Genomic DNA, 15,112 nt, shown 5'->3' on the forward strand with positions numbered 1-15,112 from the left:
TTTTTTTTTTAGTAATACTGATGATTGTCTAGACAATTATCAAAATGGGTGTAGTACTGAAAAAATCCAATAGAACAAGACAAACTAGATCTGGCATTCTGACAAATACATTATTACATAATGCTTTGTCAGTCAGCCCAATGTTACATATTAAGTCATTTCTAGAATTTTTTAAGGATTAAATACAATCCTATATATGTCCCCATCATCAAAGGACAAGTCCATTTTTGTTGATAAATAAATAAATTCTTGTTCATTAATGTATGAGTTGGTATATCTTGAAACCAATTTAGTTGAGCTGACAAGGAGATCTGAAAAGTGTATCTTGTAATTTTAATACACCTATAGAGCATTATAACAAAATTGATGATCTAATAGCATGTCAGTGCATGCAAGTTATAGTACTTAGACCCAGACTTACCATCATAAAATCTGAAATATTTATAAGCCTGGAAACCCCTTTGTTCTACAGGCACTGTTAATATTAATGTACTCAAATGGAGTCATGCAATTCTAATTAGGGTATGGGGAAATGTATACCAGTACTACATGCAGGGTTCACTATCACTAGAACCTATGTGAAATATAAAGGTCAATAAATTCTCAACAGGACCATGAAATATTTTGGGAGTAATATTGGAGATAGAGATAAGTCGTATAGATAAACTATCTGTGTTTTATCATATTATGTGTTACAGTTTGAGGCAGAAGAGCTTACTTCTGTAATTAACCATGGGAACTAGAGCTATCAGTGCCTAGCTAATTATGATACCTAATTTCTGTAGCCATTTGAAATAGAATTGTTGTGGCTGACAAAACCACTACAAGAGTAAATCCATGCATTGATATCAATCTAATACTATTTACCATATGTTTATGGTAAAATGGGCCAAGGACAAAGAGACATAAACCACTAAGCTTCACTGAATATCTCTAGCAGCTCTGCATTGTTGGAGCAGTACATGTACAGAAGCTGGTGAAGCTACTGCCAGGGAAGTCACACAACATGACAGTCAGAGTTATCTCCCTTCATCAATGAACGATGCCAGCATAACAATGGCTTTGTAAATGTAGTACATGCAGAACAGAACACCTATATACCCATTAACAAATAAAAGTTTGGCACCAATTCCACATTCATTGCTGTGTCTGGTGGCAAATTTTCCACAGAAGTAATGTTACTTAAGACGATTTCTTTAGGTAACATTATTTTTCCTATAGCGGACGTAATATTATTCTACTTCACATCAAAGTTACAACTGAAAGTACATTTGTTTTAGAGACAAAACGTCACAGCATCAGAATTACAAACTACACAAGAGTTACATGTATAAAGGAATTATGATGGACACAAAGACACCCATTTCCTGTGCTTTATTGGTGTACATTTAAATCCATTTGCTTGATATCATATCAAATATTTTCCAGGGTTTATCAGTTGACTTTACACAAGTGGCCTTGGGGTATATTTACCAATTCAGAAACCACTCCAACTTGATCATCCAGACAAAATAGCTCGAGAAGGCTTTCTACTGCAAATACAATCTCAGAGAAAACTAACAAGAGGCCCATGGGTCTTAACAGTCACCTGAGTTATGAAACAAAGACATATAAAACACTATAGATTGGTCCATTGCAAATCCACCAAGCTTTTAAATCAGTCAGGATTTATTATCTTAAGTGTGTATATAATTTCATATAGTGCCAAAAATGGCCCCAATGTGACAAAAATAACATAAAGAAGTGATTTTATCAATTTGACCTCTTAATCTATGAAGGGTATTTGATTCATTACATAAGTGAATTCAAAAGACGAGTTTTGAAATTTTAAGTCATCTTGACTTATCTTGGCCCCATCCCTCTGGCCCCTGGGAGTCAGCTACAACCAATTTGGATATGATGTTAAAACACTAACTCAAATTAATAATTCTAACCAACTTTTACTCTTTTCCTACTGAAATTGCACAAATAATGCTCAAAAATGTTTTCCCTATATAAACTATATTAATTTGATCTCTTACCCATGGGAAAATCTGAGACTACAAGGCCAAGAAATTCAATATTTTATAGAAGGGCCTTATGACCATTCCATCTCTGAAAAGTATTTGATTCCACTACATCTGTGAGTTGAGGAGAAGATTTTGGAAATTTTAGTCAATTATCCTTTTTCTTATCCCTCCCAACAGCCCTCTAGATGGGGTGGGAGCTAACAATTTTGAATGGGATTATGCCTAAGAAGGTTTGTGTAAAATTTCACTGAATTTGATTTAGCAGTTTTGGAGAAGAAGTCGAAACTGCGAATTGTTTACAGACAAACAACTTAACAGACACCACAGGATGCAAAATGGACTACTTTGTCTCAGGTGACTTAAAAATATCTGTAAGACATACAACACAACAGATGAGACAGGATGGACACACTACACCCCTCCCCTCCAACTTGTTTCATTTCAAAAGTACATGGTACTGAGCTTGAGGTTAAGTCACAGAAGCAAGCAGATTATTATACTTTGGAAAATTTAATCTCACATGAAAGTTTGGTTAGTAGTACTTGGATGTACTGCCTATGGACTATCTTCAATGTCCCAGTAAGATACAGTCGTCACAAAATTAGTAAACTATTAGAGGTCAAGTACTTCAGGCGTACATAATAGCTATAATTATGGAACAGTGCACGCAGGACAGTCAGACTCCTAGGAGTAAAGGGTTCTCAAGCATGCAAGATCAGACAAATCACAAATGGATGGGCCAAAAACTAAAAACTTTTTGGTGTATACAGATATAGACTATAGAATATTTTAATCAAATAGCTACTTCAGCAAAGGGTGTTTCATTGCCCAACATTTTTATTGACAATTTTATAAATCAATGTGGTATATTTCTAATGAGATACTCAAAAACTAATCAAAGAAGATTATGTGCTGTGGAAATTTTGATATTAAATAATTATTTTTTATTTGTTTTCATACTAAATCTGACTTTCTGATTGGCAGATTCTTTTCCTTCATGTACTATGAAGAAAAAATCTGAGAATGGCACGAAAACCCGACATTATCATGACGTCACATTAGAGACTTTGACGTTGTGTATTGATTAAGAAAAAATAATCCTTTTGAAAATAAATGGTATCGTAGGTTTAAACATATTTTTTGCTATCAAGTAGTCTGAAAAATTAATTATAAGCATTGATATAAATATTTTTTAACTTTGTTGGGTTATGAAAAAATTTTTGTTTGCAAACTTTTGTGAGAAACCGCTACGCTAATTTACACAGTTTGCAAACAAAATTACTTTCATATCCCGATAAGTTAAAAAAAAAGTGACATCAATGCTTAAGGTGGTTCGATGCAGTTAGGCCTAAAAATTTCCCGTTTAATTTTCTTTAAAATTTGCTCACTGAAAGATTGGTTGATAAACTGTTTATTAAGGCTTTTATTTGAAATTTGACCGGCGGTTTTGGAAATATTGTACTCTCAATAACCCTGCTTTACCGTCTGTTTTTCTCAAAATACAATTTTACACACATATTTTCAAAGCTTGGTAATTGACTGAAATATTACAAACAACAACATTTTTCATCTTTAATATGTAAGTTTATTTGGCTATCAATGACCTAAATGTCGTTCCACTATTCAAAATACATTAATTGTGAATTTTTCACGAGAATGCGTGTAAATGAGGCCTAAAAAGGGCCCTTTTTTGCATTTGAATTTCAACGAAAATACCTAATTTCAAAAAATTGTGTAGTTTAATTTTCTTTATTTTTTATCCACATAATTAGACAGTTGTTTGGGTTATGATGAAAGAATATGAAAAAATTGACCGCAAAATTTTAGAGTAATTAGCCTTTCTATACCCCTACCCCCTAAAAAATGGCTTTTTTTCACAATTATATTATTAGACCGAAATCGAGCGGTAATATTTTGATAAAGAACATCTTATATATTCAATATTATAAAGTGTAATAGTTTGATAATATAAATTGTTATACCTGTTAATTTTATGTCACGATGTTACCAATTTGATGCTATACAAAGCTAAAAAATGGCACAAAAAAGCCATTATTTTGACTCGATATAATGTCTGAAAAATTTATATGGAAAATTCTGTGTAAAGATTCCACTTCAATTACCCTTTAGACAATCCATGATTTTATATTGTTTTAGCGGAAAAAATATTTCATCAAAATCCATCTTTCCATCGTCAAGATATCTCAGCTTCAATAGTCGTTTGAGGCAGATATTCAAGCATAAATTTGAATTTGGCGCTAAAATTGTAACGATGAAAAGCATCTACGTGACAACGATTGAAGTTGATAACTTCAACTTGATCATAACAATTTCGATAAAATCGATGTCATCATACACAACTGTATGTCTTTGTATGTTTTTTGAGGAAATATCTGCATATCTAATACATGTAGATATATATTTATTATCCTAAGTAAACTAAAACAAATTTTTGTATCCTCAATATAACCTGTACGGCAAGTGTACACCTAAGAAAAAAATCTCTTATTCTGAATCCTTGATCTACGTTCAGCTGATTACTGTAGACAGGAAAATAATTAGTCTATGCCTACATGTACATGTTTTGTTTCTATGTCTCAGATATAATACTGATGTTGACACTAGCTTACATGTGCTTTTTCGTAAGATAGTATTTGATCAACTGAATCAGAGTACATCCGTGCATTTTCTCAGAACGGAAATACATGCACCATCTAATTACAGTAGTTAGGCCTTTGTCTTATCGTACATGTATACAGTAAATATAGTCTTGTTTCCCGAACATGTTAGTGCTTATTGAGGATCATATTAGATAAACATGATACATGTAGACATCTACATACGCAATATTTATGAAATATACCAGCTTGTATAAATTGAACGAAAAGCAGGGGTGGGGCGATGGAGAGATGAAAATATTTGTATCTAGTTTTATACTAGAGGTTTACTTGTCAAAATTGGAATATCTTGATTTAATTATGCATCTCCCTTAAAACACTTGTATATTAAGTGTCAAATATTTACAGTTTAACGGAGTTGAACAGAAAATGTTTTAATCACTTGATTGTTATGAAATCTCATTTTATTCAGTACAAGATCGAGACCGTATCAACATATATCAGTCCGTTTGCATGAGTTATATATATATGTAATTTGCTTTTCAAAAAATACATGTAGCTTCATTTCATATTAGCCTAACCAAATTCAAAGATCTAACAATATTATTTTTTTCTAGTTTGTTGAAACTAGGTCCTACACCTACCGTCCAAACTTTGATTTCCACCCGGTATCAAGCTTTCGGCAAACCGAACTAAGTACAATATCGACAAATACGCCTTTTATCGACTATACTATCCTGATTTTAATGTTAAAAGGTAAGATATCGTTAGACGGATAACATATAGATCGTTATTCTTCATAATCTTAGTCACATTTCCTGTGCAGTTCCGAATGCACTCATTGACCCGAGGAAGTCTGAACGAACGGCGCATTCGATCACTGTTCGCAACGTCCTTAAATGAAGAATGTCATCATAAGTAGATCTTTTAAGATGGTTCACTCTTACTAAAATACAAATCTTAATCACAAAGATGATAATGATAGTGACCAATAACAGGTTTGGTATAAACCTGTTTTAAGTGACCTTCCAATGGAAGTTCAAAATAAGGTCACATGAGACAGGTGGTCGCTTAAGACAGGTCAATATTGGTAATAATAATTACGTACCAGATGCATGGTTAATCGTAAAATGCTCCATTGGGCCGCATAATTACGTCGTTATTTACATGTAAAAATCAGCGTTCAAAATTAATGCCTGTCCTTCTGCCCGTGACCAGCAACTTTATTGTCGGGCAGACAATTTTTACCATGTAGCTGGTCTTTTGACCGGGAACTTTTAGAATTCTGGTTTTAGGTCAACTTTGTTGAGAGCCTATGATACTAATCCAAATATGCATATATATTTTGTTAGTAAAACAAAACTTTTACTTTGCTAGAAATTATATAAACTACAAGAATGAATTGTAACTTCATAAGGACCAGTAACTTTCAGTCAGGACCGGTAACTTTTAGGGTCAGTCGGTCCTTAGGAATGGTAGGAAAAAATCCTTCAGGGAAAACACTGGTAAAAATGAATGTTTTACTCGCTGATGTATCAAAATTATACATCAGAATAATATGGGTAAAAGTGTCTAAAAGAAATAATATCAACTGGAAATATGATGAGGATGCATATAATTACGCGAGATTTCATGCCAAAACTTTAAGTTTCAATTTTAAAATAGTCGCTTGAGACAGGTTATGAACACATTAAGGTGTGAATTTTTAAGGTCATTAGTCGCGTTAGGCAGGTGGTTGATGAATACAGGTCATTTATACAGTAAATATCATTGGGAGAAATTATTAAGGTCGTATAAGACAGGAAGTCGCTGAATACAGGGGGTCATTAGACAAGTTTGACTGTACATGTACAGTCAAACCTGTGTAATGAGACAGCCCAAGGGACAAAAAAAAATGTGTCTTATTAGACAGGTGTCTTAATATACAGGTTACCGAAGAATCGCGATACCATATTATACATGTATAACATATACTTTGAAATATTGGAAACAAGAGGCCCATGGGCCTTAACGGTCATCTGGGGCTTAATTAAATTAGTTTTAAATGTTTCACAATTATGAATGTGCTTAATTTTCACCACAACAGAAGCACTTACTAATTACTTAAATAGTCTTAATCTGTTACAGTAGTAGTAAAATGTATTTTAGAGAGAGAAAAAACAAAAGCAAATTTAAATTTGATTTATTAAATATTAAAATTTAAATAAAAATATTAAAATTTAATTATTTATAACTAGTATTTTTTATTTATATTTTTCGTTTTAAATTTACACCAAAATTTTGGAAAATTAATTCCCTTTCATTATTTTTAATATGATTATTGGTGAGATCCAGAAATTCTAAACCACTCCGGATCTAGTATTACAATTACCCAAAATGGCGGCCATTACGTTTGCAAAGCTTGTGACTAACACCTGAGTGTTAGGCCTATTAAACATTAAAAACGTGAGTAAATCATTTACAGTTATAAGCAGAATTTGTCTTTGATGTAATGCTCACTAGCTGTTATCACAAAATTTATTGAAAGGTCAGAATATTGTTTCCTAATCGGCCATAATACACATAGGCCTACACACATGAAATTGACACTGCCAAGCCAAATTAGATAATACAGCCCCAGACTGCTAATTAATTAGGATCAGTGGGGTGCCGATCAAGGAGTTTTCACATCCCTTTTGTTTGTTTAATAATCAAGCCAGTACCCCACTGCCTGGTATGTAGGCAAGATTAGGATTGGTAATTTAGTGACGCAGTAAACAGGTCTTGTACGAAATATGTGCAAAAAATGGCTGGCGCAGACGCTTTAGACAGGTTGACGCATTAAAAAGGTGAAATATATGGGAAATCTTGCGGGAGGACTTTGGATATGACGCATTAGACAGGGTGACTTAATATACAGCGTGACGCATAGGCAGGTTTGACTGTATTTACCTAAATGCTTATAAGCCAACCAAATTGCAAGTGACCAAAAAAAATTATGATGTTGGTGGATGTTGTCTTCACACTCATTAATTACAACATAAAAGCCAGTTAATGATGGTAGAGATAGGTATCAAAGATTCTGATTGGCTAAAAGCCATCCTTTCATGGTTATCATTGAGGTCATCTGAACATGCCCTCTTAATGGCCACTGTTAGATCTTCATCACTCAAGTATCTTTTAGTAAGATTGAAATCAAGGATATACTCCAAACTAAATATTAACATTTCAATTGATACTGTAATTGTCGGATATCAAACAGAAAATATGTAACATCAAATTCAAGGAAAATTACATAATTCATTTCATAATAAATATTTAAGGAATATTTTCAGGAAACCAAAGTTAAAAAATGTTTTTCCTAGTCAAATATTGCCACATTATGACAGACAGACTGGGCCTAAACACCATGTAATTCAAGCACTGGACCTTACTGCACCAAGATATATATCTATTGCTCTTTGTGAACCCAGACCAGTAATTTGTAACTCCTTATCAGACATGCTACATTCTCTGTTACACCAATTAGAGTTCAGACTTCCATCATCAGTCAGTGTGAGTAACCGTCTGGAATCTGTCTGTACTCCAGATCTCTTACAAGAAACAATTATTATTAAAGAGTAAATCACATGCATACATTCACCATAAAATATCAAAACTTGTTTAATGAGACCAATTTAAAATTGATAAAAACGTGATAATTTGAATACATATGTTTAAATCACAATATGTATATAGGTACTTTTTGATACACTATATCAAATTATCAATTTTCTTTTAAACAATAATGGGATACTTTAAGTTCAAAAGTGACTCAAAAATCAATAAAGAAGACTATTGTTCCTTCTTTCAGAGTAGATTTTAATAAGAATCTAAAAGACTGCCATGGGGGCATAAACTTAAAGGGGAGATAATCTAAACACAAAGGAAAAAAGTGAACAAAGAAGGGAGATAACCTACCTCATCTGTATCGAGATCCTCTCTGCTGGCTTGCCCCACAGCATGCATGATTCGTGCACGAACACTTGGATTCTCAATGTGGTAGGTTTCTTGTAGTTCAGTATCTGTCAGGTGCCTATGAAAACAAGAATTAACACATCATCTCCAGATCTGTCTTACATTTCCTCACACCTACAGATATATTACTTCCACAGCACTTGTTGGCAACTGTACTTTCCTAATTATCAGATACGCCATGACCACAGGAGTTGTGGAGAGTTGTGGTTGTGACATCCAGTCATTGTTTGTAACATATTTAATGCTATCCCTATCAATATTTCAATAGAAATATGAATTTCTCTTGAACTGAATACATTGGGTTCATTACAAGATGCATAATAATGACAGTTTAAGTGTACCTTTCCCAACCTAAATCAAAACCCTCACTCTCCACTCTCTCATCCTATAGCAACCCTTACTCTCTTCATTTTCATCCTTCCATATACTCCATATATAATGCAAAAATTCCTTCCCTACCAACTCCACTCCAATATAATACAAATTCCGTCCCCTACCAACTTTACTCCAATATAATATAAAATCCCTCCCCTACCAACTTCACTCCAATATAATAGTGCTATCATTCACACATTTTGTCTCCATCTCTTTGAGTGCCGTCATCGCGAAGTGTCACTTGACCGTCATCTTGTTGCTAATGACGTTATGGGCAAAGAACGATAACTCTATCGTCCAAACCTGATACGATTTCTACTAACCTGATACGACAATATCTTGGATATCACGTGATGTCATTTTAACCAATATGAATACAAGATTCTTGTTTGAGGTGGAATGAAATATAAAATCCCTCCGGATCCCCTACTAACTCCACTCCAATATAAATAGCATCCCTTCATTGTCCACTTCAATCCCACAACAATAAAACTCTCGTTATAATACATTAGTGATCTGTTCTATTGGTTTAATTTTTACCTCTATAATTGGAGATTTTTAAGTAATTTTTGATGATATAAATGTAAACAGTTTTATTTTATTAATTTAATCAAATTATATACAAGACAAGAAATATCTATAAGATGGGACAGTCAATATGATGGGACAGACATGGGTAACACTAGCCCGTTTTATGGTGGGGGCATACAAAAGGTTCATTATGTAGGACAAAAAAAACGCACACAGGAAATTGTTAATTACACCAATGTGTAGACAACGGTGAGAAGAAACAGATCTAAACAAACTAATGTAGTACTACCACAAACAGAAATGTTTACCACATCCGGACAGAACCTGTTTGAAGGTAGTAAAACAGACATAATGGGACATACAAAAAATCCACACTATAGCCACAGAATGTGTTTAACATAATTTGTTAAAGTGTAAAATATGGATCATGCATCATCTCATTCAATGTAAAATCCACAGCATACTTCAGGTGTATATTTTTCACAATCAGTGAGTTTAATATTTTCCTGCCTACTGTTGCATGGTGTCATTCGAAATCAATATTTTGTACTGGATTGATAGTAGCAGATCAGATAGGGCTGCCTCTCATTGATTGATTCCTTCGTGCATGTAAGACATTAGTCAAGTTGATTGTTAATACAGTAAATGAAATTTCAAATACGCATTATGTATATAAGATTGTACAGATGCTTATACTATAATGGTGATCGGTCTCAGAGAATTTTCGTTGGTGTAATAAATGAAATAAAGAATTCTGGACATTTTGGAAGGAATAACATTATGGGCAAAGTATATATGCTTGCCTATATCAAGAACATGTCATAACAACCACAAGTGGCTCTGACTTACCCCAACCTTGACCCCTTGTCTTATCTGGGATATATTTATTGACCCTTCTAAAATGTTCTTCCATAAGAAACATCACCTATATGTTTTATCATTTGGGTGTGCACAAGCTATTCAGATCTCCTTGATAGCATTGATGGATTCCACAAACTAGCAGATTTTGAACACAAGTGCTTGATAAAATAAAACATCTTAAGGAAATTTTATTGCTGAATCACTGAAGAAGACGAACTGGAATACTACTAGACTCATATCGCCATTATCTACTAGTGGCTATATACTGATAACAGATCATACTAGTTTTTATACCCATGTAAACATAGCTGATCATGTTTCTAAAGTAATGATTTATTCTTAAAAGAAAAAGCTTTGAACTCTTCAAACAAGTCAAAATATTTGTTAATTCTGATAAAGAGTCTGTAATTCTTACCTAAAGCTGTCAATGGTCATGTCTGATGGAAAGTTGTTCAAAAAAGATGACAAGCCTTTCCGTCGCATGAAGTCCACAAACAACAGATGATGGGACAAACGCTTCAGGAGGCCCCCTCCAGTCTGAGCGTCCATGTTGGCTGGAGAACTGGCACGGCGATCATGTGCCGTGGGCCGGAGACTTCGGTCCATGGAGGTGACAATTCGCAGTTGTTTGTTTAAAGGTACAGTAAAACTGGCTACTTCCAAATCTTGCATATCATCACTGAGATCTATGCTTTCTCTCAGTCTCGGACAGTCACTATTGTCATCACTAAAATCATCAATTCTACTTCTACCATCAAAACTCCGGAAGCTTGCCGTCGTACTGCAAGGGGAAAACCCAGATGATGACAGAGACATATCCTCCAATTCATCGTTGATGCTTTCTCGATGGACAAGACTTGACTTGGGAGATTTTTCTACTGTACCTGATGTAAGTTCCGAGGTGCTTGTACTCTCTGATAACCTGAAGCTAACTGATGATGTTACAGTTTGCCGGGAAACACCTGACTGAGTGATAGAATCTGTTACTTGCTCAAGACTTGAAGTTTCAGAATTCAGTTCCAAGCTTGGAAGGGTTTCCTCTTCATCAGTTTTCTGTGATTCATTGCTCCCTAGTCTAAATATAGGTCTGAAGAGTTTCTGTGCAGTGGTGGATTTCTCTGTACTGCCCTCCACATTATCATCGTGACCCACATCTTTGAAATCAAGACTTACATCTTTTAAACTGACTGATACGATAGTGGAGTCATCAGCAGCAGATGTTATTGAAGAATTTATGCCGCTCACTGTACTATTATTTACCCCACACTGAGATACTGTTGACTGTTGACTAGATTCTGATTGGTCTTTCACAACATTGTCACTCAATGTTGTGTCTTTCACAGCTTTCACAGTTTTTGCCTGAACAGGCTTAGGTCGTACTACTTTGTTGTCTTTAGTTTGTGATCGAGATGTTTGACTTCTGTGAGTGCTTGATTGTCTGGCTGGTGAACGAGAACTTGTTGTTGAGCTTGTGACACTACTTGAGCGAGGTTCCTTACTCTCAGCTTTTGATTTTGGGCGGACTTTTCTGGTCTTTTCTGTTTTTTCAACTTTCTCTGTCTTCTCTGCTTTTTCAGCAGAAGTTTTACTTAGATCTACCTTTTCATCTGTCGAAGATTTACTGCTAAGACCCGCCTTTTTCCCTGTACTGCTCTGTGGTTTGGTGGGTTTCGGAGACGAAACTTTCTTTCCACGTACCTCCAAAGAGAATTTAGATGATAATGATTTCCTAGATGAAGCCATTTTGAAACTACTTTCTTTTTAAATGACAGTTAATCGTCCAAATCCTTCTCATTGTAATGTTCATATGGCCAATTTCGAACTGTTGGCAAACTGGTGTTGCCATTGTTACTTTTGAGACACGTACTGCGTGCATACATTGTGCCTAGATATTGATTTTCACTCATCATAATAAAAAATATATGTATTTTCTATCGTCGTGTGTAATTCAGCATATTCTAGCACGTATATTTAAACATAGCACACATGTTTGTAAACACACATGTCAAATGTAAACAAGGGATTGTTCAATACACAATTACTTCAATACACACAAGAATACACAAACCGCATTGTTCACTCCCATTCATGAACGTCACCCTGGAATATTTAGGGCTTCTCCTATTTGTACATTATAATTCCACAATTAATTTCCACTGATACAACAAAAATATTCCCGTTTACCCACGGGAATAAAATGAGATAATGAGTCAGTCTTGTCGACGAAATACTCAATCGACCTCCACTGCCGTAATGTAATAACTGCCATCTTTGACACGATCTCACAGCCCGTGTCGTAAATAGTTAGTGTCTTTTAACACAAATACGTTCAATTGTATCTTCGAAACGAATTCCACGACAAAGATAGGTATTATGTCGTCAACTCGTTCCTGATGTAGATAGGAAGTACACTAAACTCCATCCATCACTAGCCAGACAGGTCGTTCCCGTCCATTCGATAGCATTGTGGGTATGTTTAGAGAGGTCATATCCGGGTCAAGGTTGACGTAAATTAAAAACGCGGGAAGATTTAAAAGACAATTTTTGTACTTTTTACTGTGGTTTTTTTTTTTTTTTTTTTTTTTCAATTTGTTAATCTAATTTTTACAGACTTACCGTATTCGACCCAATATTTAGCGCTGACAGGACGGTTAAAAAAATAAAAAATGAGTTCAAAGAGGCACTTAGGACAAAATTTGAGCAAACATTTCACAAAGTTAAAGATGCTCCACTGCTTACAAATGGTATTTTTTCACTATCAAAAACAGGATCAGACGATTTGGTAGTTTTCTTCAGTTACAAAAGTTACTTACTTTACACCATTACCACTATTGGAAAGTTTGAGCTTCTAATTTTACTTCAAGATGAATACTTCAGAAATAATCAAGTGCATCCCGAAAAAATTCTGTGGCACTACAATTGTATATTCTATATAGAATGAAGTTCTGACTGCACATGCACCAAAGTATAATAAATGATTTCATAATATTTTTTGTGTTAATTAGATATATATATTCACGATTAAACACCAATTGTTGTTCAAATGATGAGCATCATTTATGGTCTGTCGGCGGTGGAGCATCTTTAATATACAAAGTAAAACATTAAACAATTTACATATGAAATCAATTAGAGAAATCTTCAAAGTTTTCATAACTTCAGTCTGTATTTAAGTTAATGTAAGTGAAATTGAGGCCTCAAAAAGAGGGAGGGGCACTTTGTGGTAGGGACAGGGGTGCTTTTTGGGTTGAATAGTCAGTAAATAAAAAGTCTGTCTACCATATTTAAAAAAGAAGTGAGTTTCGTTTTTTAATTATCTCTGGTAAACTATTCAAAGCGCAGTTCATATTTGACATGTTATACTGACAGTTGGAACCATAGTGCACTCTGGGAAAGATTACGCCAGTTTTCTGATAGCTAAAAATGATTCTGATTTTGGAAAATCTTTTTATCTCATTGACCAAAATCAAAGATTTGTTAAATTTTCAAATCATAATTTCACGCAAAAGACATTTCCAAGGGATATTTAAAATCATTTCTTTTTTTTTTTTTTTTGGGGGGGCCTTCAGTGAACACAAAAAGGTAAGGTCACAGTGACACCACTTACTCCAACTGTCATTAGAACAGGTTCATTTCCTATGCAAATGGAATTTCAAGAGCTCTTTTACTCAATTGTTCCTTTATAGAGCATACTAGTTTAAGGAAAGGACCTAAAATAAAAGTTTATTTACTGAAGTCAAATTTGCCAGCTTTTCCCCTTTACTACCAGGATATTTAAAATCTAAATTAGAAATTCTGGTTTACCCTGGACAAGATGATTAATTCACAGTGCATGGATTAACCACTTGTTGGATATATTTTTAATCCCAGTCAATATCTATAACACAAAGAGACTGCCGTATGTAAAAATCATTACAATAAACTTGTGCTTTTCTGGGCTCATGCTACCTATTCGCATTTTCGTTAATAACAAATCGATCTGGCTAATTGCTAAAATAAATTCATCCTAATTCGCAAAAAATGCTTAAGTTTTTCTTAACACACCCGATATCCAATCATGCAGACACAAGCTTCAAACATAGTTTTTTCAGTCGCATTATTTTCATAGCAAGTTAATAAATTAATCAGTTACTGTTCCATATATATTTTAATGTTGAAGGGATGTAGAGTAACAATACGCACGACGGAGTATGGTTTAATGAACGATCAAGATCTTTTGTATGTGTGTACTTTTCACTTGTTGCATAAAAAAAATATTTGATGCTCCTTAGTAATTTAATGCTTTTAACAATTAAAGAATTTGCTAAATGAAATTCCTATTTGCTAAAGAGAAAAAAATAACTATCTTAACTTTTGCTTTGCAAACTGGAAAGTTAGTGTGAGCCCAGCTTTTGATGACAGTCAAACAAAACATAAGGCGACTGTCTTGAGTCTCTGATAAAATCAAAGGTTAATATGTAGGTCAGTTATCTACTTTTGGTAGCGGAACAGTTATTTTTAGCTTACCATATGCTGTGGTCTGTTGTTTGTTATCATGTTTGTGTCAATTCTACAACAAGGATTAAATTAGCATGGCTAACATTTTCCTCAATTTGTCATCATTGGGTATCAGTCAAATATCCTGAATATAGGGAGTCTACACTAACTTGATGATACACAATAGACAACACATCATAGCGTTTTTAAAGCATTGAACTGCATTCAGTTATCACGCTTCATGTT

The 15,112-nt window shown here is 34.1% G+C and overlaps 1 protein-coding gene across 3 annotated transcripts in view; it reads right to left on the reverse strand.

Moving 5' to 3' along the window:
• The window catches only part of LOC138325314 (microtubule-associated serine/threonine-protein kinase 3-like), a 77,795-nt gene extending 64,555 nt beyond the window's left edge, over window positions 1-13,240 (reverse strand). For 2 of the 3 annotated variants that reach the window (XM_069270875.1, XM_069270873.1), the window contains exons 1-2: window positions 10,806-13,239; window positions 8,567-8,681 (exon numbers count right to left, since the gene is read on the reverse strand). In XM_069270875.1, the coding sequence (XP_069126976.1) occupies window positions 8,567-8,681; window positions 10,806-12,133 (1,443 nt within the window). In that variant the 5' untranslated portion in view covers window positions 12,134-13,239. Of the gene's footprint in view, window positions 1-8,566; window positions 8,682-10,805 lie in introns of all 3 variants that reach the window. The other variant, XM_069270874.1, reaches the window with a different exon arrangement.
• Window positions 13,241-15,112: the final 1,872 nt, after the last annotated feature.

This window comes from Argopecten irradians, chromosome 6, assembly GCF_041381155.1.
Source record: "Argopecten irradians isolate NY chromosome 6, Ai_NY, whole genome shotgun sequence".
NCBI classification, from domain to species: Eukaryota; Metazoa; Mollusca; class Bivalvia; order Pectinida; family Pectinidae; genus Argopecten; species Argopecten irradians.